This window comes from Acipenser ruthenus, chromosome 59 (genome assembly GCF_902713425.1).
Source record: "Acipenser ruthenus chromosome 59, fAciRut3.2 maternal haplotype, whole genome shotgun sequence".
Lineage (NCBI taxonomy): Eukaryota > Metazoa > Chordata > Actinopteri > Acipenseriformes > Acipenseridae > Acipenser > Acipenser ruthenus.
Window position 1 is genome coordinate 3,967,944 of NC_081247.1, and position 21,879 is coordinate 3,989,822.

Genomic DNA, 21,879 nt, shown 5'->3' on the forward strand with positions numbered 1-21,879 from the left:
CGCGCCCGACTCACCCCCCGCTCTGCTTCTCCCCTCCTTCACGCTAGGAGGGACTGGCGCCCCGGCTGGAGCTTGCAGTCTCCCTGTCAGCACAGGCTCCTGTTTAAGTCTTTTCTTTTTAATTACTTCCCTGAATGGTTCTTCACCATTCTCAGCAATTGCTGTGTTTTCCTCCGAGCCCGTCAGTGACAGGCTGTGGCTGGGTCTCTTTGTGCGAGGCAGTTGCGTTGGCGGCTCTGCTCCAGTGTCCTGCCGCGGCTGGGTCACCTCCTCCTCGGTCTGTACAGGCTCTGGCCGCGGCTGGGTCACCTCCTCCTCGGTCTGCACAGGCTCTGGCTGCGGCTGGTTCACCTCCTCCTCGGTCTGCATGGGCTTTGGCTGAGTCGCCTCCTCCTCGGTCTGCACGGGCTCTGGCTGCGGCTGGGTCACCTCCTCCTCGGTCTGCACAGGCTCTGGCTGCGGGCGGCTGGGTCACCTCCTCCTCGGTCTGCATGGGCTCTGGCTGCGTCGCCTCCTCGGTCTGCACGGGCTCTGGCTGCGGCTGGGTCGCCTCCTCCTCGGTCTGTACGGGCTCTGGCTGCAGCTGGGTCGTCTCCTCCTCGGTCTGCACGGGCTCTGGCTGTGGCTTGGTCACCTCCTCCTCGGTCTGTATGGGCTCTGGCTGCGTCGCCTCCTCGGTCTGTATGGGCTCTGGCTGTGGCTGCGTCGCCTCCTCCTCGGTCTGCACGGGCTCTGGCTCGGTCACCTCCTCCTCGGTCTGCACGAGCTCTGGCTGCGGCTGGGTCACCTCCTCCTCGGTCTGTATGGGCTCTGGCTGCGTCGCCTCCTCGGTCTGTACGGGCTCTGGCTGCGGCTGAGTCGCCTCCTCCTCGGTCTGCACGGGCTCTGGCTGCAGCTGGGTCGCCTCCTCCTCGGTCTGCACGGGCTCTGGCTGCGGCTGGGTCGCCTCCTCCTCGGTCTGTACGAGCTCTGGCTGCGGCTGGGTCACCTCCTCCTCGGTCTGTACGGGCTCTGGCTGCGTCGCCTCCTCGGTCTGTACGGGCTCTGGCTGTGGCTGGGTTGCCTCCTCCTCAGTCTGTACGGGCTCTGGCTGCGGCTGGGTCACCTCCTCCTCAGTCTGTATGGGCTCTGGCTGCGGCTGGGTCACCTCCTCCTTGGTCTGTATGGGCTCTGGCTGCGGCTGGGTGGCCTCCTCCTCGGTTTGTACGGGCTCTGGCTGCGTTGCCTCCTCCTCGGTCTGCACGGGCTCTGGCTGCGTCGCCTCCTCCTCGGTCTGTATGGGCTCTGGCTGCGTCGCCTCCTCCTCGGTCTGCACGGGCTCTGGCTGCGTCGCCTCCTCCTCGGTCTGTACGGGCTCTGGCTGCGGCTGGGTCACCTCCTCCTCGGTCTGTACGGGCTCTGGCTGCGTCGCCTCCTCAGTCTGTACGGGCTCTGGCTGCAGCTGGGTCGCTTCCTCCTCGGTCTGTACGGGCTCTGGCTGTGGCTGGGTTGCCTCCTCCTCAGTCTGTACGGGCTCTGGCTGCGTCGCCTCCTCGGTCTGTACGGGCTCTGGCTGTGGCTGGGTTGCCTCCTCCTCAGTCTGTACGGGCTCTGGCTGCGGCTGGGTCACCTCCTCCTCGGTCTGTACGGGCTCTGGCTGCGGCTGGGTCACCTCCTCCTCGGTCTGTACGGGCTCTGGCTGTGGCTGGGTCGCCTCCTCCTCGGTTTGTACGGGCTCTGGCTGCGTTGCCTCCTCCTCGGTCTGTACGGGCTCTGGCTGCGGCTGGGTCGCCTCCTCCTCGGTTTGTAAGGGCTCTGGCTGCGTCGCCTCCTCGGTCTGTACGGGCTCTGGCTGCGGCTGGGTTGCCTCCTCGGTTTGCACGGGCTCTGGCTGCGGTGCAGGAGCCAACTCTTCCTCCCACTCACCCCCACATTATAAACAATCACTTTCGTTACCGGGGTCACCAGGGGGGAACCTGAACAAATTCACCTTTCACTGTGAAGCCTTCCTCTACCAGCCTGTTCACCAGCGTCACCTCCGCTAAAATATTACCAGCGCTTTGTTCATTCTTGACGCTGACCTAATATTTTCAAACCCCAACACCTCTCCTACTGCCAGCAGGCACTCCTCCACCGACACCCCGGGGTCAGGCAGGCACCGGACCTCGTGTCGAGGTGCGTGAGCCCCTGCCCTCCGGAATGAGACCCCATAGTGGGACCTCCAAACACACACCACTAACTTACAAACAAACAAACACACACACACAATCCACAAATAACAACTAAATAAATACCAATAAACAAATACACAAAATAGATAAACATTAAATAAATGGTCCTACCTCACCAGCGTACCTCTCTCTGCAAGCTGCTCCCACAATCCTCCACGAGAGAGAGAGAGAGAGCCTGCACGTGTGCCTATCCATCTGTGTCTGTCTGTATCTGTCTACTTACCCATCTATCTATCTCTCTCTCTGTGTTATACCCCACCCCGGCTCTCTTCCTGTTTGCCTCACCGCCTCACTTCCTCCTCGCTGTCCTTCAGCCTCCCCTCCAGTCGCGTGGCAGTGTCTCTCAGTGACTCCGCCTCCAGCCCCAGCGTTGCTCTCTCATTGGTCAGCTCCTCCACGCGGGAGATGAGGGCGCGGCGCGCAGCGTCCAGAACGAGGCTGACAGGAAGTGACATAGAGAGAGAGAGAACAGAAAAGAACACTAAACAACAACAGGAAGTCTTACAGGATCCCAGTGATTCAGCATCAGCACAGACTGGAACCCGGGTCATTATTATTATTATTATTATTATTGTTATTATTATTATTATTATTATTATTATTATTATTATTAGTTTATTTGACAGATGCCTTTATCCCAGGTGACTTACAGGTGTTACAGTCCAAGACTCATTTAAATACAGTGCAGTTTACAGTAAGTGCAAATAATAATACGACTAGAATACAATATGAGCTAGGATGCAACATGTTAAGATTAAGCCCAGAATACACAAGGACAAATGTTTTTAGAAACACGTTTCTTCAAAAATCTTGCGATCAATCCTGCTGCACGCTGCAAACATGCAGGAGAGCCGCACTGCAGGCTGCTGCTCTTCTAACTGCACAAGAAGAGGAGAGCACAGGAAGAGAGTCGTGGACAAGGGGTGGTTAAAGCAGAGAGACCCAGTGTCTGGTGTAACGTCAACCGGTGCAAGACACAGAACAAGGAAAATAAATACAAATAAATAAATCAACAAACAAATCAGAACATACAGAGGAATGGAATTACTCAGGATTCCCTGCTATCCCAATATGTTACTGTGGACATTCAGTTTCAAGACACACTGCTGCCTACATACTCTCTCTCGCAGTTATCTGAAGACACCTCCTATACACCCTAGTCTTCTAGTTAGCCCCACCTTCGGACTAAACTACCAGAGTAGGGGGAAACGAAAGTAACATTTTCTTTATTATCTAATGTCTATGCATTTTTACTTCCCCCCCCCATGGACTTGCACTGGGTGCGCCCCCGCCATAGACTTCAATTAAGCGCGTTCCCGTGCTGTAACAGGAGGTTGCACACATGTGCACGCTCCCTAAACACGGCTGCCCCCATACTCAAGTCACATCACCACCGGTAAGTAACTACAAACAAAACGCAAACTTAATAAAACAGACGACTAAAACATCATGTCATTCTATAGAGAATGTGCACCTTTCCTATAAACTCCACACAAGGTTTTTACTGACGTTCTTTATGTTGCTTTTAAACTTTTCTTTCTCTTAATTTTCAGGATTCCTGTACCCTCAGGACCCCGTCAACACAACTCAGGTAAGTTCCATTTACATTTTGTTTGTATTGCTAGTCACAGTAAATAAACAGTATGTATGTTAGATTCTTGTTAGCTGTTAAACACATGTTTTGTTATACTGTAGGGATTAGGCATTAGTGATGGAGTACGGGAATATTCTCCATCACAGATGGATCCCAATCATGAGGAGAGAGAGAGAGAGAGAGAGGAGAGAGGAGAGAGAGACCCCAACACAGAGAGAGAGAGAGGAGAGAGAGAGACCCCAACACAGAGAGAGAGAGAGGAGAGAGAGGAGAGAGGAGAGAGAGAGAGACCCCAACACAGAGAGAGAGAGAGGAGAGAGAGAGAGACCCCAACACAGACAGGCTGACACACAGACACTCTGACAGACACACAGCACGCCAGACTCTCTTAAATGAGCTGCTGTACACTTCAGGTATTGTAATGTTGTTCCTATGGATCCAGGCTATTTTGGGGAGCTGCGGAGGCCTGGAAGAACAGGTATAACCCGAAATGCTGGGTTGGGCAAATGAACGCGCCCAGTTACTGCATTCAATGAAATGAAATGAATCATTTTTGCAGCATGAATGAATTAATAATGACAATAAATATAACACACTACCGCAATTAACATATAAGATAACAACGGAGACCTTTATTTTTTGTTTGGTTAAAAAAACAAACAAAGCAAATAAATGCACTGTGAATAACATGCAAACGCAATTCCATTTTCAAACTGACAATGCAGAATGGTGACTTCAAATCCAAGCGTCTGATCAAGCGTGTCAATGCATTAAATCACCACAAAAGTTCAATTAACTGGTGTCCCATTAATAATGAACCCACGCAGCTGTTTCTTCACTCTGAATAGTAAATCAGCCCGATCGACACCAGCGACCCCAGACTGTCGGCCCCTGATTTCAGTGGAGAACTCCATCCTGGTAATCCCATCACCGCTTCACGCAGTGCTACTTAGGGGAACGATGTCAACTCCTTTAAAGAACACACAGACCTTACAGTCTCAAGTGTGCCATCTAGGCTTGCTGGTGCAGTGGTTAAAGAAAGGGGCTTGATATCAGGAGGTTCAAATCCCAACTCAGCCACTGACTCCGTGTGTGTGTGCGTGCGTGTGTGTGTGTGTGTGTGTGTGCGTGTGACCGAGCAAGTCACTGAACCTCCTTGTGCTCCGTCCTTCGGATGAGACGTCAAACAAACGAGCTCCTATTGGAAGTGACTCTGCAGCAGCCACCGACTCCCTGTGTGTGTGTGTGTGACCCTGAGCAAGACACTGAACCTCCTTGTGTTCCGTCCTTCAGGATGAGACGTCAAACAAACGAGCTCCTATTGGAAGTGACTCTGCAGCAGCCACTGACTCCCTGTGTGTGTGTGACCCTGAGCAAGTCACTGAACCTCCTTGTGCTCCGTCCTTCAGATGAGACGTCAAACAAACGAGCTCCTATTGGAAGTGACTCTGCAGCAGCAGCAGCAGCAGCAGTTGTTGATGATGCAGAGTTCACCCCCTAGTATCTGAAAGTCGCTTTGGATAAAAGCGTCTGCTAAATGCTAATTATTATTATTATTATTATTATTATTATTATTATTATTATTATTATTATTATTAAAGAACATAAGAAGTTTACAAACAAGAGGAGACCATTCAGCCCATCTTGCTCGTTTGGTTGTTAGTAGCTTATTGATCCCAGAATCTCATCAAGCAGCTTCTTGAAGGATCCCAGGGTGTCAGCTTCAACAACATTACTGGGGAGTTGGTTCCACACCCTCACAATTCTCTGTGTAAAAAAGTGCCCTCCATTTTCTGTTCTGAATGCCCCTTTATCAAATCTCCATTTGTGACCCCTGGTCCTTGTTTCTTTTTTCAGGTCGAAAAAGTCCCCCGGGTTGACATTGTCAATACCTTTTAGGATTTTGAATGTTTGAATCAGATCGCCGCGTAGTCTTCTTTGTTCAAGACTGAATAGATTCTAATTCTTTTAGCCTGTCTGCATGCGACATTTTTTTAAACCCGGTATTATTATTATTATTATTATTATTATTATTATTATTATTATTATTATTATTATTATTATTATTATTATTATTAATAATAGCGAGTGTATTACCAGCAAAACTAAAGGAAATCCAAGTGTCAGACCACTAGATGGTGCTGATCTAGCCTGTGTTGCACATGTCTATGGCAGTGCAGCTAGAACTGAAGAGCAGCTCCTGAACTCACAGTCAAAGCAACACAGACTGAGCAAAAAAAAACAAAAAAACTGGGAGAGGGACTGGGAATGTGCTTCACCAGTTCAGATTCCACTAGGGATACTCACTTGTCTCTCTTCAACTCCTCATTATCAGAGATGAGCGATTCAAACTGTCCTCCCATCACTGGATAGAAGAGAGTAGAGTGGGGAGAGAGAGGGCAGAGTGGGGAGACGGGAGAGAGGAGAGAGGGTAGAAGAGAGGAGAGGGTAAACAGTCAGAGAAGGTAAAGGTAGTAGGTTTTAATGGTTTATTTATGCAGTTATCATGTATATTGGTTATTGGTTATATTGGGAGTGTATATTGGCAGTATTTGGAGAGTATATACTGGTTGTACTGGGAGTGTATACTGGCAGTATTTGGAGAGTGTATACTGGTTGTACTGGGAGTGTATACTGGTTGTACTGCACCGTGTAAGCTGGCCCCCATGTCCACGTCGTCGATGTCGCTGGTTGAGATTCCGGAGAGCTCCGTGAAGACAGAGTCCGTGTTCCTGAGAGCGGCGTGTTCCTGAGGGAGGGGGGAGCTGGGAGGGGGGGCGACAGACAGGTTAATTTCCCTCGAGCACCAACACTCTTAAATATCACATCTCTAGTTATTCTTTCCTAAGTAACTAGTAATCCTCTCTCACCTTGTTGTCATGATGTCATCCACATGGGTCAATTCAGGGGTGGAGTTGATGATGTCATCCACATGGGCCAATTCAGGGGTGGAGCTGATGATGTCATCCACATGGGCCAATTCAGGGGTGGAGTTGATGTCATCCACATGGGCCAATTCAGGGGTGGCGTTGATGATGTCATCCACAGGGGAAGGCTCTTTCACTTCCTGTCTCTCCTCCTCCTTGTCAATCAGCTCCTCTTCTTCAGTGAGCCCCGCCTTCAAAAACCACACGACAAAAAAATGTAAGGAGTGCCTCTGCAGTGTCTGGAGCTTCACTGTCCCTCTCCCTCTCCCTATTATTAGTTTATTTGGCAGACCCCTTTATCCAAGGCGACTTGCAGGGGTTACAGGGCAGTACAGGGTTACAATACTACTAGAATACAATATGAACTAGGATGCAGCAAGTTAGGATTACAACCCGGTTTCTCAGAGACGTCGGATTCAGTGGTCAAGAGTTGCGACACATAGTGAAGAACTTATCTGAAGCAGCAGAGAGGCGCAGCAACTGGCTTTGGTTGAGATGAAAAGATTCTGGACGGGGACCTGAAGCACAGTAGAGTGCTGAGTGGGGGACGGGGGACGGGAGGTGATGCTGGGACGCAAGAACCACCGTCGAGCCCTCTTAAGGTGTCGTGGGCTAGTCGACGAAACACCGAGGGTGGAAGGTGCCCACTTGAAGACCCCAGAGAAGTACCCTACTCAGCTCAGTCCAGACGGTTGTCATGCTGATGCGCTAGGGAGGCCGCACTGTGGTTGATCCCCGGAGCCAGCATCGCAGCCGTTGTGTGTACTGATGCGCCAGGGAGGCAAAATAGGCTGATCCCTGGAGCCAGCATTACACTTCAGCCATCAACACCAGGCAGAAGGATATCTACATTATCAGATGGAAGGAAATGCAGATGGATCACATTAGTAAAATAAGCTGTGTCTCAGTTGGTGCTTATCTTGGTGAGAGCTGAGTCCAATATCAGCATGAAGTTTTAACACCTACTCTCATGTCTGTGTCTGTCAGTATTTTCCAGTGACTACCCACACATGAAACACGTCACCCTGTTCCAGGGACCTAAAGGACACAGTTAGTGTGGGAGAAGTGAGACAATAAGCAGTGCAAGGGTTGAAGAGCACAGACAGCAGCGCTTTATAGGGCAAACTTAAACTCTGGGGCTTTGTTTGGTCTACTGCCAAAACTTCTGTGGCCACTCACTGTGTAGGAGGTTTCCATGACAACAGTGAAGAAGCCAGAAGCATTAATCAATTCATACGCCAGGAAATGGTTAGGAGTTCCATGCTGCCTCAGCAGAGTGGGACTGTATGGTAAAGGGATACTGCAGCTGCCAGTCTTGGCTCTAACCGAGGAGTTTAAGTGTGCCATTATTATTATTAAGTGGGCAGCAAAGGAAGCTGTGGAAGATGCAAAGGCTGCCCTTCGTATCAGTGATGTCATGGGGCAAGTTCAGCATGGAAGAGGGGGTCTTGGTCTCAGCTCAGCTCCTCCTACATGGCGCAAGGCAGCCCCAGCTCAACGGAGGAAGCTGGTAGTCAACGAGGTGCAAAAGCAGGAGGAGAGGATGAGGTGCGTAAAGGCCGTTTCCCAGGCCAAGCAGGGAGGATGGATGAGATGGGAGAGTGTGGAACAACGCAAGATCGGCTGGCGAGATCTACGGACAATGGACCAGAGCAGGATCAGTTTCCTCATCTGGTTCTCCCATCACCACAGAACCTTAATCTATGGGTAGGAGAGGATCCGTGGTGTCCTTTGTGTTCATCACCAGCTTCATTAAGACACATTTTGACAGGATGTAAGGTGGGTCATAGCCAAGGCGTCATGACCAGGTGCTGCGATGTTTGGCTTTAACATTGGAAGACAAGTGCAGCATGACCAACAGGTTGCCACCAATTCCAACATTATATTGTGGGACATATTCCCTGAATATGATATTTACACTGAACCGCCGAGATTTCAGACTAAATACAACTGACGCACCCGCAAAATGTGCAGCTCCATTTTAAAACAGCTTCGATATGAAAATGAAAAACAATCGGATACAACTTAATATTTTTATTTATGAACATCATACATAACATTTTCAGAGCAGAAACACCGTATTTACATTGAAAATTAAACTTTTTTCTAATTTTTTTCAAAAAGAGCACACACGTAAACAACTGTAATAAAATAAACTTTATGCAATAAACTTCTGTGTAAACAGGTGTAGAAAGCGGTATGCACATATAAAATTATAAAAATAGCATAAAACAAAAATATAACTTATGCAACGTGAAAGCGCTTTGAGTTCAAAGGCTGTCTCTCTGTTCCGAGTTCTATTACAGCTTTCTAAGTACAATCTACACAGAAAACACGCTTTTCAACTGTACCAGTGCATTTGCCACAAACTTGCCTTTTCACAACGGGCGCAGACATCAAAAGTTCTGTTTTTATTGCATTTAGCAACCTGGCACTCTCTTTCATTCCATGTGTCAATGGGCGCAGTGCTGGCTGAAGGTTGAGGGGCATTTGCCAGTCGGCTTTCCTGTCTCTTCTCAAAATGTTTCTGCTGTAGCTCCAGGGCTAGCTGCAAAATGAAGTCCCTCCGAGTGATTGTGTTGCCGGTGCCCTCCTTGTACAAAACCAAAGCATTGATGGCTGCCAGGTCCAAAACTTTTTAAAAAACAGCAACAGGCCACCTGCGAGTACCACCTTTGACAGAATACAGCCGTGCCATTTGATCCAGTACATCCACACCGCACTTCGTTGCATTGTAAAATGCCTCAGTCCCGATGGTCACTGATCTGTGCAGAGCTTGGAATACGCACATTTTTTTTTTTTTTTTTGCACCGTCACACTCAGGGTGGCACAGTCGTTCTGCCTGAGAAATGTAGTGCAAATAATAATAATATATAATGTGTAGAAGTGTTTCAAGCACTCCAACAGGATTATAATACGTTCTTTCACAATGAATACGTATGAATACGTTCTTTCACATTGTTGGCTATATTGTATTGATTTCAATATGCCGCGGGTCTGGCGGTTGAAGAAGCAAGTGCTTATAACGTATTCATTTTTACGATTCTGCAGCTGAAACACCGTATGGGTATTTAATTCAAATATTTAGTAACACTTAAGAACGGACATGCACAAGATATTCACATACGCGGAGAGATTTAAAATTTGAATTGCAAAAGCCGTTCAAAAAGCGGCTGTGGTGGTGCTAGTGTTAATACATGAAACTGTGTGTCTTGAGAAACAGGGCAAACTGCTGTGTCTTGAGAAGAGGGCCTCTCTCTTGCAGACATACTGAACTATTATTCGATTAGAGGACCGACGCCTGTACTGAATTAGGCTGAGCGGACAGTTGAACTATGTACAGATAATTCACACGTGCAACTCCGGGACTCTGCCTGAAAACGGACCCAAGCCGAGGAAGCAAGCTGCAAGCGAGTCAACGACCACAAGCAACTGAGGCCCGGCTGGAGGACTGCCGTAAAACTGATAGTGACTGTTATCAGACAAGAAGTCTGGGTCTGCTGTACACCTAAAACCACAGTATCCAAAAGAAACTGTGCCCTGTGCCCTGCTACCTGCGTAGCTAAAAGATTCAGCGAAGAGGACAGAGCGGACGGGCGCTGCTGTGGATCCTATACCGAGGACTGAAGACCTTGTTGCAGCTGTTTGTTGATTCTATTGAGAATTGAAAGCTTTGTTGTCGAGTTTGATCCAACGTGGGATTGAAGACTTTGTTGCTGAGAGGAGAGTTTTTGTACTGGACACTTCAACAGATTGAGTTTCCAAACCAGCGGACCAAAATTCTAAGCTTCAAGGAACCGTTGAGTATAATTCCAGTTGCATTTTCATTTCATGGAACTAAATTAATTAACTGTAACACATTCACATAGAATTGAACTGTTAATTATTTAGTTTGCACACTTTGCATGTGAAATAACTTTCAGTGAAACTTGAGAAGTAACTATAAGTAATCTACCTCATATGGTTGAATGAAGAATTTCTTTAAAAGTAAACTTGTCATATCTTTAATCTATATACCATTAATTATTATTATTATTTATTTCTTAGCAGACGCCCTTATCCAGGGCGACTTACAATTGTTACAAGATATCACATTATTTTTACATACAATTACCCATTTATACAGTTGGGTTTTTACTGGGGCAATCTAGGTAAAGTACCTTGCTCAAGGGTACAGCAGCAGTGTCCCCACTGGGATTTGAACCCACGACCCTCCGGTCAAGAGTCCAGAGCCCTAACCACTACTCCACACTGCTGCCCCCATTAATACGCTTAATGTGATATATTCTAAGATTGTCTGCATCATTTCAGTTCAGGCTGTGTGAGTATGTGGGCGTGTATGTGTGTGAGCAAGTTACTACCTATGTCACAGCCTGCTTGGCTGTTGAAGCTGCTACTTGGTGTGTGAGGTGATAGGCGGTGCCATATTTCAATTGCCCTGCTAGCCGCATGAATGCAGTGAAAGCTTGTGACTTGTGTTTTGTACTAGAGACTTAAGATTTACTTTCCGACTCTTCTGATTTCTGTTTAATATTTGTGTACTTAATAAAATACTACTATTGATTAAACGTTCCTTGTGTCTAGCGTGTGAATGTGTGTTCATAGTAAATCCTCGATCTTTGTAACACGTCAGTTAAATATTATTAATAAGAGAACTAATCAACCCAGATAAAATCTAAATTATCAGTTATTAAATTGTTCCTACAATATGACACACGAAGAACAACATTCCTCCATCCAGGGGAGCAAACTCCAAGAAAAGGTATTAAAACCAAAACTCATCTAGGACAACTGGAAGCTGCTAGAGACTGGAAAATGCTGGCAGATGTTGGACAACGGCTTATTTTCCCACCTGAGATTGCCACCACTAACTTTCGACCTGATATACTGTTCTGGATCAGCATGCCTCGTTCACCTGGTAGAGTTAACAGTGCCATGGGAGGATGCTGTAGATGAGGCATATGAGAGGAAGAAACTGCGGTATGCTCAACTAGCCACTGAAGCGGAACAGCGAGGATGGAGAGTCCGGGTTTACCCAGTGGAAGTGGGTTGTCAAGGATTTGTGGCACACTCTACAACCCGGTTTCTCAGAGACGTCGGATTCAGTGGTTAAGAGTTGTGATGCATTGTGAAGAACTTATCTGAAGCAGCAGAGAGGAGCAGCAACTGCTCTGGTTGAGATGAAAAGATTCTGGTTGTGGACCTCAAACACAGTAGAAATAAAAAAGAAACGTTGATGTAAAGGAAGGTAAGTAAGCTGGTCTTAGCTGAGTGGGGGAAGGAGGGGGGTGACGCTGGGACGCCAGAATAACTGTCGAGCCCTCTTAAGGTGTCGTGGGCTAGTCGACGAAACACTGAGGATGGAAGGTGCCCACTTGAAGACCCCAGAGATGTACCCTACTCAGCTCAGTCCAGACGGTTGTCATGCTGATGCGCTGGGGAGGCCGCACTGTGGTTGATCCCCGGAGCCAGCATTGCAGCTGTTGTGTGTGCTGATGCGGCAGGGAGGCAAAATAGGCTGATCCCTGGAGCCAGCATTACACTTCAGCAATTAACACCAGACAGAAGGATATAGATATACATCATCAGATGGAAGGAAACGCAGATTGATCACATTAGTTCACAGTAAAAGAAGCTATGTCTTAGCTGGTGCTTATCTCGGTGAGAGCTGCGTCCAATATCAGCAAGTTTTAACACCTACTCTCATGTAATGGAAATCATTTATCTACAATGACATGGGAGCAGTGCAATAGTGGAAGGATAGTGCATCAGCTGAGGATCCAGTAGCGTGGTGCTGAGGTCAGGCAAGTCCAGTGCAGAGTAGGAGGGGTAGAGCAAGAGATCTACAACTGCAGTCTAAACTCTCCCCTTCTCTCTCCTTCTCTCTACCTGTGGGGTGCTGATGGATTTTGGGTATCCCTGGTCCGCCTCGACCTCTGACCCCAGAGAGCGTTTCTGAGCCCTGCAGAGAAAAACAGGAGTGAGAGAGAAAGTGACATAGAGAGAAAGTGACAGAGAGAGTGACAGAGAGAGAGTGAGAGTGACACAGTGAGTGACAAAGAGTGACAGAGTGACATGGAGGGTGTGTGTATCAGTCCCAGGGTAGTGTGCCGTTGTGTGTATGTGTGTGTGTGTGTGTGTGTGTGTGTGTGTGTATGCGTATGTGTGTGTGCGTGCATCAGTCCCTGAGCTGTGGGCTGTACCTGGGTGGGTTGCTCGAGGCGGTTATCTGATCCAGCATCTCCTTGTAGCTCCGGAGCAACTGAGAGAAAAACAAAAAACAAGAGAGTGAGCGAGAGAGAGAGAGAGAGAGAGGAGAGAAGATGCACGAGAGAGGAAAAGGAGGAGAGAGGAGAGAGCGAGGAGGAGAGAGAGAGAGAGGAGAGGAGAGTTATCTTGGCTTCCCTCACTAATAAATGCAGCTCTGAACAGCTCTGTGGTCAGTGTGATGCAGGAGGTGCTCCCTGTAAACTGACTAATTGAATCAAATATAAATGAATACATGGAAAATCAGAGGCAGCACTTGTGTTAATAGCACACCTTTAAAAAGAGCCCTCAGGAAAGCAGCACAGCTGTCAGGAAACATCCCTCAGCTCCAACGACAACGATTATAACAAAACAAGACCTCTGCTGTGTGAAACTCAGCTGAGAACTTCAACACCAACAAACTACTGCTATTAATGAGTCATTTAGCAGACGCTTCTATCCAAAATCGGCTTACAGACACTAGGGGGTGAACTATGCATCACAACTGCTGCTGCAGAGTCACTTACAATAGGACCTTGTTTGTTTTACTTCTCATCCGAAACTACATGGAGGAAAGGCCATTATAGTTACAAAAGATAAAAGACACTCATGACAGGAATTCTCATAATTGCTCTTAATTATACTGTAATTCTTTTATGTATTTTTTGTATACAACTGTAAGTCACCCTGGGTAAGGGCGTCTGCTAATAAATAAATAACAACAACAACAACACAACAACAATATGGAAAGTGCAACAAGACAGACAGACTCCTTCCTACTCTGTGTGGTCCAGTGGTTAAAGAAAAGGGGCTTGTAACTAGGAGGTCCCCAGTTCAAATCCCACCTCAGCCACTGACTCATTGTGTGACCCTGAGCAAGTCACTGAACCTCCTTGTGCTCCGTCTTTCGGGTGAGACGTAATTGTAAGTGACTCTGCAGCTGATGCATAGTTCACACACCCTAGTCTCTGTAAGTCGCCTTGGATAAAGGGGAGACGTGCACACAGCCCGAGAGCGGAGGGAACGCGGAGCCACTGCGGCTTGGAACTTGGTTTCAGGATTCTAGGTTTCAGGCCACTGCACGGCACACCTGGGGAGACAAACTAGGTCTCCTGGTGATCTCCTGGAAGCAGGTTTCAAGCCACTGTTCCTAAAAAAACTTCACTCTCTAAATGAACGTTCCCTCAGCTTTGGGACTGTGTGGCGAGAAGCAGAGAGACCGGGTGAGACATCAGCAGGGACTGTGCAGACGAACCAGCCTAGAGTTGAGGAACACAAAGCCACTTTTTCAGAACAGTGGCTTGAAACCTGGTCCAAGAGAACCACAGCTCTGGCCAAAAGTTTAGCATCACCTAGAGTAGGACTGAGACATCATTAAAACAATGCAGATAATCGCAGAAAAAAAGTCTACCGGAAGCCATAATAGCAATACAGTACTATTTCATGTTAGATTTCCAAATGTCACATTTTTCCAGTCAGTTTTTCATTAAGTACCTGGAAAACTACAAAGCGGTGTGTAATTCAATATGTTAACAAGGGAACATTATTCAGCAGCTTTCATTGGACTCTATGAAGCTGAGGGAGTTCATTCTATATAGAGGGGGTGGAATTCAATATGTTAACAAGGGAACATTATTCAGCAGCTTTCATTGGACTCTATGAAGCTGAGGGAGTTCATTCTATATAGAGGGGGTGGAATTCAATATGTTAACAAGGGAACATTATTCAGCAGCTTTCATTGGACTCTATGAAGCTGAGGGAGTTCATTCTATATAGAGGGGGTGGAATTCAATATGTTAACAAGGGAACATTATTCAGCAGCTTTCATTGGACTCTATGAAGCTGAGGGAGTTCATTCTATATAGAGGGGGTGGAATTCAATATGTTAACAAGGGAACATTATTCAGCAGCTTTCATTGGACTCTATGAAGCTGAGGGAGTTCATTCTATATAGAGGGGGTGGAATTCAATATGTTAACAAGGGAACATTATTCAGCAGCTTTCATTGGACTCTATGAAGCTGAGGGAGTTCATTCTATATAGAGGGGGTGCAATTCAATATGTTAACAAGGGAACATTATTCAGCAGCTTTCATTGGACTCTATGAAGCTGAGTGAGTTCATTCTATATAGAGGGTGTGTAATTCAATATGTTAACAAGGTAACATTATTCAGCAGCTTTCATTGGACTCTATGAAGCTGAGGGAGTTCATTCTATATAGAGGGTGTGTAATTCAATATGTTAACAAGGTAACATTATTCAGCAGGTTTCATTCCACTTTGTGAAGCTAAATCAGCTAATTCTACGTGGGGGGGGGGATGCCCAGAGCTGTCCCTTAAATATAGTCACATAGGAAGCTAACCGAATAAGTAGTTCTAGTAACGGTAAGTTAGATGACCTCACGTCTGCACATGAAAATCTTTTAAAGTAAACTAGCTATTTGCAGACAGGTATATTCAGAGAAGTTACACGTTGAAGGTGTGATGTTAGTAATTATCTTTTCATGCAAAGCACACACTCCAGAATCATTGCTGACTTTTTCTGAGAATGTATAGCAATACAAAATAAGTGCATTTCCCAGCATCCCTTGCTGTTACTGCTGGTGCTGAGGCATGCTGGGAGCTGTAGTTTTCCTCCTGATTCTGGAACTTATCAGTCAACGAGCTGCAACCCCTCTCTGAAACACAGTTTAAAATGTTTCCTCAACGGAAAACTGGATTTCATGCAGCAAAATGCCCCCCCTCCCCCACTTGTGACCCCTGACCTTGGTGTGCGTGTGCCGCAGTGCACTCAGCTCCCGGCTCTGATTGGCTCTCTGTTCCTCCAGCGCCGCCACTGACAGGAAACAGGAAACAGAAAACAAGGAGTAACATTAAGGGAAACTCCTCTATACCTGATATTTACACAAGCACAGCGAAGATAATGAACCAGCCCCTTCTCAAAATGTATGCAGTATCCCATAGTAAAAGCACTGCACAGGGTAGTGAAGCACAGAGAAGACGATGAACCAGCCTCTCTCTCTCTCACTCACTCTGGTCTGCATACTCTCTTGCCTTCCTCTCCATGTCTCGGCTGCGTGTCTCTGCAGCCCTCACCTTCCCCTGCAGGGCGCGGCGCTCCTGCTCCAGAGCATCGTCGAGCTCCAGGAACCGCTGAGAGAGAGAGAGAGAGAAAATTAATAAACACACCCCCTCCATCCATCGAATCTCCACAGAACCCCTTCTACCTGCTCTAGAGGAACCGCTGAGTGAGAGAGAGAGAGAGAGAGCGAGAGATGTGAAAAGGCTAAACTGGTTATAAACATACTGTTTCAGCAAGACAAGACGTAGATATTTAAATTCCAGACCCTACCCTTTACAATACACATAAACAGTGTATTTAAAGTGCACTATAACTTGGGGGCTCCCGAGTGGCGCATCCAGTAAAGGCGCTCCGTGTGGAGTGCAGGATGTGCCCTATAGTCTGGACGTCGCGAGTTCGAGTTCAGGCTATTCCTTTGCCGACCGAGGATGGGAGCTTCCAGGAGGCGGCGCTCAAATGGCCGAGCGTCGCCCGGGGGGAGGAAGGGTTAGGTCAGCCAGGGTGTCCTCGGCTCACCGTGCACCAGCGCCCCCTGTAGTCTGGCTGGGCACCTGCGGGCTTGCCTGTAAGCTGCCCGAGAGCTGCGTTGTCCTCCGACGCTGTAGCTCTTGGGTGGCTGCATGGTGAGTCCGCAGTGTGGAAAAAAGCGGTCGGCTGACGGCACACGCTTCGGAGGACAGTGTGTGTTCGTCTTCGCCCTCCCGAGTCAGCGCAGGGGTGGTAGCGGTGAGCTGAGCCTAAAAATAACTGGCCATTCCAAATTGGGAGAAAATAATAAAAATAATTGGCAACGACTAAATTTATATATATATAAAAAAGTGCACTATAACTCCGATTCCCATTTAATCAATGCCAAACGTAGTCCCATGTGAATAAATGTGCTTGCAGATTGCAGATATTCATGTGCTGCACCTTTATGTTACTTTGACGGTGTCACGGTTTTCTTTCCTCTGCAGAACAGTAAAGCGAAACTGACAGTGCTATAAGTGTATGTTAAGAACATAAGAACATTTACAAACGAGAGGAGGCCATTCAGCCCATCTTGCTCGTTTGGTTGTTAGTAGCTTATTGATCCCAGAATCTCATCAAGCAGCTTCTTGAAGGATCCCAGGGTGTCGGCTTCAACAACATTACTGGGGAGTTGGTTCCAGACCCTCACAATTCTCTGTGTAAAAAAGTGCCTTCTATTTTCTGTTCTGAATGCCCCTTTATCTAATCTCCATTTGTGACCCCTGGTCCTTGTTTCTTTTTTCAGGTCAAAGAAGTCCCCTGGGTCGACATCGTCTATACCTTTTAGGATTTTGAATGTTTGAATCAGATCACCGCGTAGTCTTCTTTGTTCAAGACTGAATAGATTCAATTCTTTTAGCCTGTCTGCATACGACATGCCTTTTAAACCCGGGATAATTCTGGTTGCTCTTCTTTGCACTCTTTCTAGAGCAGCAATATTCTTTTTGTAACGAGGTGACCAGAACTGAACACAATATTCAAAAAGTTTTAACATTACTTCCCTTGATTTAAATTCAACACTTTTCACAATATATCTGAGCATCGTTGTGCTCGAGGGTGTTTTGTTATATTTGAACCTGTCTTGTTCTGCTCGAGGGTGTTTTGTGTGTTCATTGTAATTCCTCGATCTCATACACGTCATTAATTAAAAATGATTATAATGAGGTCTTAATTAATGTAAATGAACACTCAGATTATTTAATAGATAACTAATAGTCAAATATAGTAATGTTCATATAGTATTCATTCATGTTAATTAACACACAGAAATATAAACAATTTAATTATTCAAATGTATTAATTGTTTAAATTAATTACTAAACAAACTAACGTGATTAGCCCCACAAACTCCAATATATAATAAAGGAGACAAATTCGACCCCAATGATTATAGAGGACTATGTGTTAGCAGTAAGCTGGGGAAGATGTTCTGCAACATTATTAACAGCCGATTACTGAAATTCATACAGGAGCACAACGTCTGAGCAGAAGTGAGATCGGGTTCCTCTCCCATCACCGCAGTGCAGATCACATCTACACCCTGCACCCTTTAATAAACCAGCACGTACACCATAATACAATCTGCTTTGCACATTTCAAAAAAGCTTTTGTATTTGGAGTATTGTAAGGGAGAGCCCTGGGTGCCAAAGTGGCACTGGAGGCGAAGTGTATGATGTCATCAAATCCATGTGTACAGGGAACAAACGCAGCGTGGAAATACATTACAACAAAACAGAGTTCTTCACACAGGGACGGGGAGTGAGACAGGGCTGCAGTCTCAGTCCAGCATTATTTAATCTCTATATAAACCAGCTGGCCACAGAGCTGGAACAGTCCCCTGTCCCTGGACTCGCTAGCGACAACACAGAAATCAAGTGTCTCCTTTATGCTGATGACCTGGTCTCACTGTCACCTACAGAACAAGGTCTTCAGCAGAAACTAGCAACACTAGAGCAGTACTGCAAAACCTTGGCTTTAGAAATAAACCCAGAGAAAACCAAAATTATGATTTTTACAGAAAAAAAGACCCAGCGCAGCAGGATCTCCCAGGGCTGGCCTCGCAGCAGCTGGCAAAGGTTCGGAAACCAGATTCTCCTGGGCCATCTGGGGGCCACCAGGAGAACTGTCGCCTCGTCTCTCCTGAACTTCGAGGAAGACAGGGAGCAGCGGTTTAGGCGGGAAAGCGTACAAAAGCGCTTTGGGCCATTCGTGCGCTAGGGCGTCGACGCCTAGTGGACCTCTGCAGCTGTGGAGGGAGAACCACAGGGGGCAATGGGTCGCCTCTGCCATGGCAAAGAGGTCGACCTGGCCTTCCCCGAAGCGTTCCCAAATGTGCTGCACCACCTGAGGGTGCAGTCGCCATTCAGACGAGTGAGGACCCTCTGCTGCCCAGTTCACCTCTCCCGGGAGGTGTACTGCCTGGAGGGACAGGAAGTGTCTCTGTGCCCAGATCAGCAGCCGAAAGGCTATACGGTGTAACCCAGGGAACTGAAGTCCTCCCTGGTGGTTCACGTACGCAACCACTGACACGTTGTCCGTGTGGACAAGTACATGTTTGTTTTTGAGCACAGGGAGGAAATGTTGCAGCGCAATGTGAACCGCTTTCAGCTCTAGTGAGTTTATGTGCAGGGATGTCCAGTGACCCGCGGACTCCTCTGCACCGCCCCCCAACCGAAAATCACTCCCATTCTTACGCCTTCGCTCAGGTGAGGGGCTTGCCTCCACCAGCGTAGCGCTTCCCAACACAGGCGAGGCACTGTCAGCTGACGGTGTCTGTCGTGCTTGGGGTGTAGCCGAAAGGCAATGACCCAAGCTTGAAGTGGGCGCACGTGAAGCAACCCCAGTTGGATGGCTGATGAAGCTGCGGCCATCAGACGCAGTCATTTTTGGCACAACACCAATTGCACTGTGGACCCTAGTTGAAACAGGGCAAGACAGTTGCGAATGGCAGTTACTCTGTCGTCCAACAGGTAGGCTTGCATCATGAGGGAATCCAGCCAGAGACCCAAGTAGAACGTACTTTGCAACAGTATTAAATTGGCTTTTAGCATCGTTGAGGGTGAGACCCAGCCTCGACAGATGCTCCGTCACAATCACTGTGTGGGCCACTGCCCCCTCCTGGGAATGGGAACAAATCAACCAGTCATCTAGGTAGTTCATCACCCTGATCCCTTGCAGCCGCAAGGGAGCTAGGATGGCATCCATGCACTTTGAGAATGTGTGGGGGGCTAAGGAGAGGCCGAATGGCAGCATGGAAAACTCAAAGACGCTCCCCTGAAAGGCGAAGCGGAGATATTTCCTGTGCGCTGGACGGATAGGAACCCGGTTACTTCAAGGATTTTTGCCATTTTATGTGAAGAGATGGGGGCAAACTTCACACCGAGGCTGTTACACGCAGAAGTCCGTTGGCTGTCCAGGGGCAAGGTGCTGACAAGACTCTGTGAACTGCGCAAGGATGTCTATTTTTCTTGCAGACAATAACTCTCCACTTGTACAGCATGTCAGGGACACTCGGTGGATATCCTTGTTGTCAAATCTGGCTGACGCATTCGACCGACTGAATTCTCTGAATGTGTCACTTCAGGGACGAGATGCAAATGTTTTCATTGCTAATGATCGGATAGCAGCATTCATTAACAAACTTGAGCTGTGGTCTTCACGTGTGCAGCAGGGATCTGTTTGCATATTTTCAACACTAGAGGACGTTGTGGAACAGTGCGCTGTCAGTTGACAGTATCAAGGATGTAATTGTTCAGCGCTTAGGGGGCCTGCAGGAGCAGTTTCATGAATACTTTCCTGAAGCGGGAAAAGACAAACGTAATCAGAGGATCAGGAACCCATTCACCTTTAAGCTGAACCCCACAGATATACTGTCTTTAAAAGAAGAGGAAAGCCTTATCCACCTGCCAAGCGACAAGGAACTGCAGCAGAGATTTTCACAAAGGCCAGTCGCAGACTTTTGGTTATCAGTGGGATCTGAGTTTCATGAGTTGACAGACTGGGCCTTTTATAGCTCAGGGAGACTAACTATGACAAAGTTTGAGAACCCCTGTTCTACACACACCCTAAATAACCAGACCCCACACTCTGCATGCATGTTAAATAAGAAACGTTCCATACTTGTATTTTATTTTATTGCAATACCTGTGAAACCTGTCATGCCAATAAAGCTTTTTTTTTATTTAAATTTGCGAGGATTTATAAACACACTCCCTTCACCTCCCTCTCCGTGTGTCTCTCCCCTCCTCAGTCTCTCTCCTCCTGTTCCTCTCTCAAATTACTCCAGCAGGGTCTCCCTCCTCCCTCTCCCACATCCTCAGTCTCTCTCCCTCACCTCCTCAGTCTCTCCCTCCTCCCTCTCCCTCCTCCCTCTCCCTCCTCCTCAGTCTATCTCCCTCCCCTCTCACCTCCTCAGTCTCTCCCTCCTCCCTCTCCCACATCCTCAGTCTCTCTCCCTCACCTCCTCAGTCTCTCCCTCCTCCCTCTCCCTCCTCCCTCTCTCTCCTCCTCAGTCTATCTCCCTCCCCTCTCACCTCCTCAGTCTCTCCCTCCTCCCTCTCCCACATCCTCAGTCTCTCTCCCTCACTTCCTCAGTCTCTCCCTCCTCCCTCTCCCTCCTCCTCAGTCTATCTCCCTCCCCTCTCACCTCCTCAGTCTCTCCCTCCTCCCTCTCCCTCCTCCCTCTCCCTCCTCCTCAGTCTATCTCCCTCTCTCTCCCCTCTCACCTCCTCAGTCTCTCTCCTCCTGCTCCTCTCTCTCTCAAATTGCTCCAGCAGTGTCTCTCTCTCCTCCCTCTCTCTTTCGCTCTCATTCTCTCTCTCACTCAGTCTGGTTCTGGACTGGGCCAGACTCTCCAGCAGCGACACCAGAACCGGTAGCAGCCCCTCCACACAGCCGGGCCCGTGGGACTCGATCAGAACCTGAAATAGAACACAACCAGTCAAACACACAGTGTTCCTCCTGTGTAATGCACTACAGCTCCCAGCATCCCTCTTACTGCCTGTGCTGAGGCAGACTGGGACCTGTAGTTTTTATTCTGCTTGCTGATCATTCAGTCCTGATCATTTTAGTGACCCACTTACTTTATTAGGACCTGTCCAAATTCACCTGTCTCTGTAATAAAACTACAGCTCCCATCATCCCTCTGTTACTGCCTGTGCTGAGGCAGGCTGGGAGCTGTAGTTTTTATTCTGCTTGCTGATCATTCAGTCCTGATCATTTTAGTGACCCAGTTACTTTATTAGGACCTGTCTCTGTAATAAAACTACAGCTCCCATCATCCCTCGCTGTTACTGCCTGTGCTGAGGCAGGC

At 47.7% G+C, this 21,879-nt stretch overlaps 1 protein-coding gene across 2 annotated transcripts in view; it reads right to left on the reverse strand.

The window, feature by feature from the left end:
- Nucleotides 1-21,879, reverse strand: part of LOC117410069 (C-Jun-amino-terminal kinase-interacting protein 4) — a 79,653-nt gene that overhangs the window by 46,815 nt on the left and 10,959 nt on the right. For both annotated transcript variants that reach the window (XM_059018323.1, XM_059018321.1), the window contains exons 3-11: nt 21,293-21,487; nt 16,009-16,129; nt 15,742-15,812; nt 12,935-12,993; nt 12,621-12,693; nt 6,675-6,922; nt 6,454-6,569; nt 6,112-6,169; nt 2,496-2,648 (exon numbers count right to left, since the gene is read on the reverse strand). In XM_059018323.1, the coding sequence (XP_058874306.1) occupies nt 2,496-2,648; nt 6,112-6,169; nt 6,454-6,569; nt 6,675-6,922; nt 12,621-12,693; nt 12,935-12,993; nt 15,742-15,812; nt 16,009-16,129; nt 21,293-21,487 (1,094 nt within the window). The remainder of the gene's footprint in view (nt 1-2,495; nt 2,649-6,111; nt 6,170-6,453; nt 6,570-6,674; nt 6,923-12,620; nt 12,694-12,934; nt 12,994-15,741; nt 15,813-16,008; nt 16,130-21,292; nt 21,488-21,879) is intronic.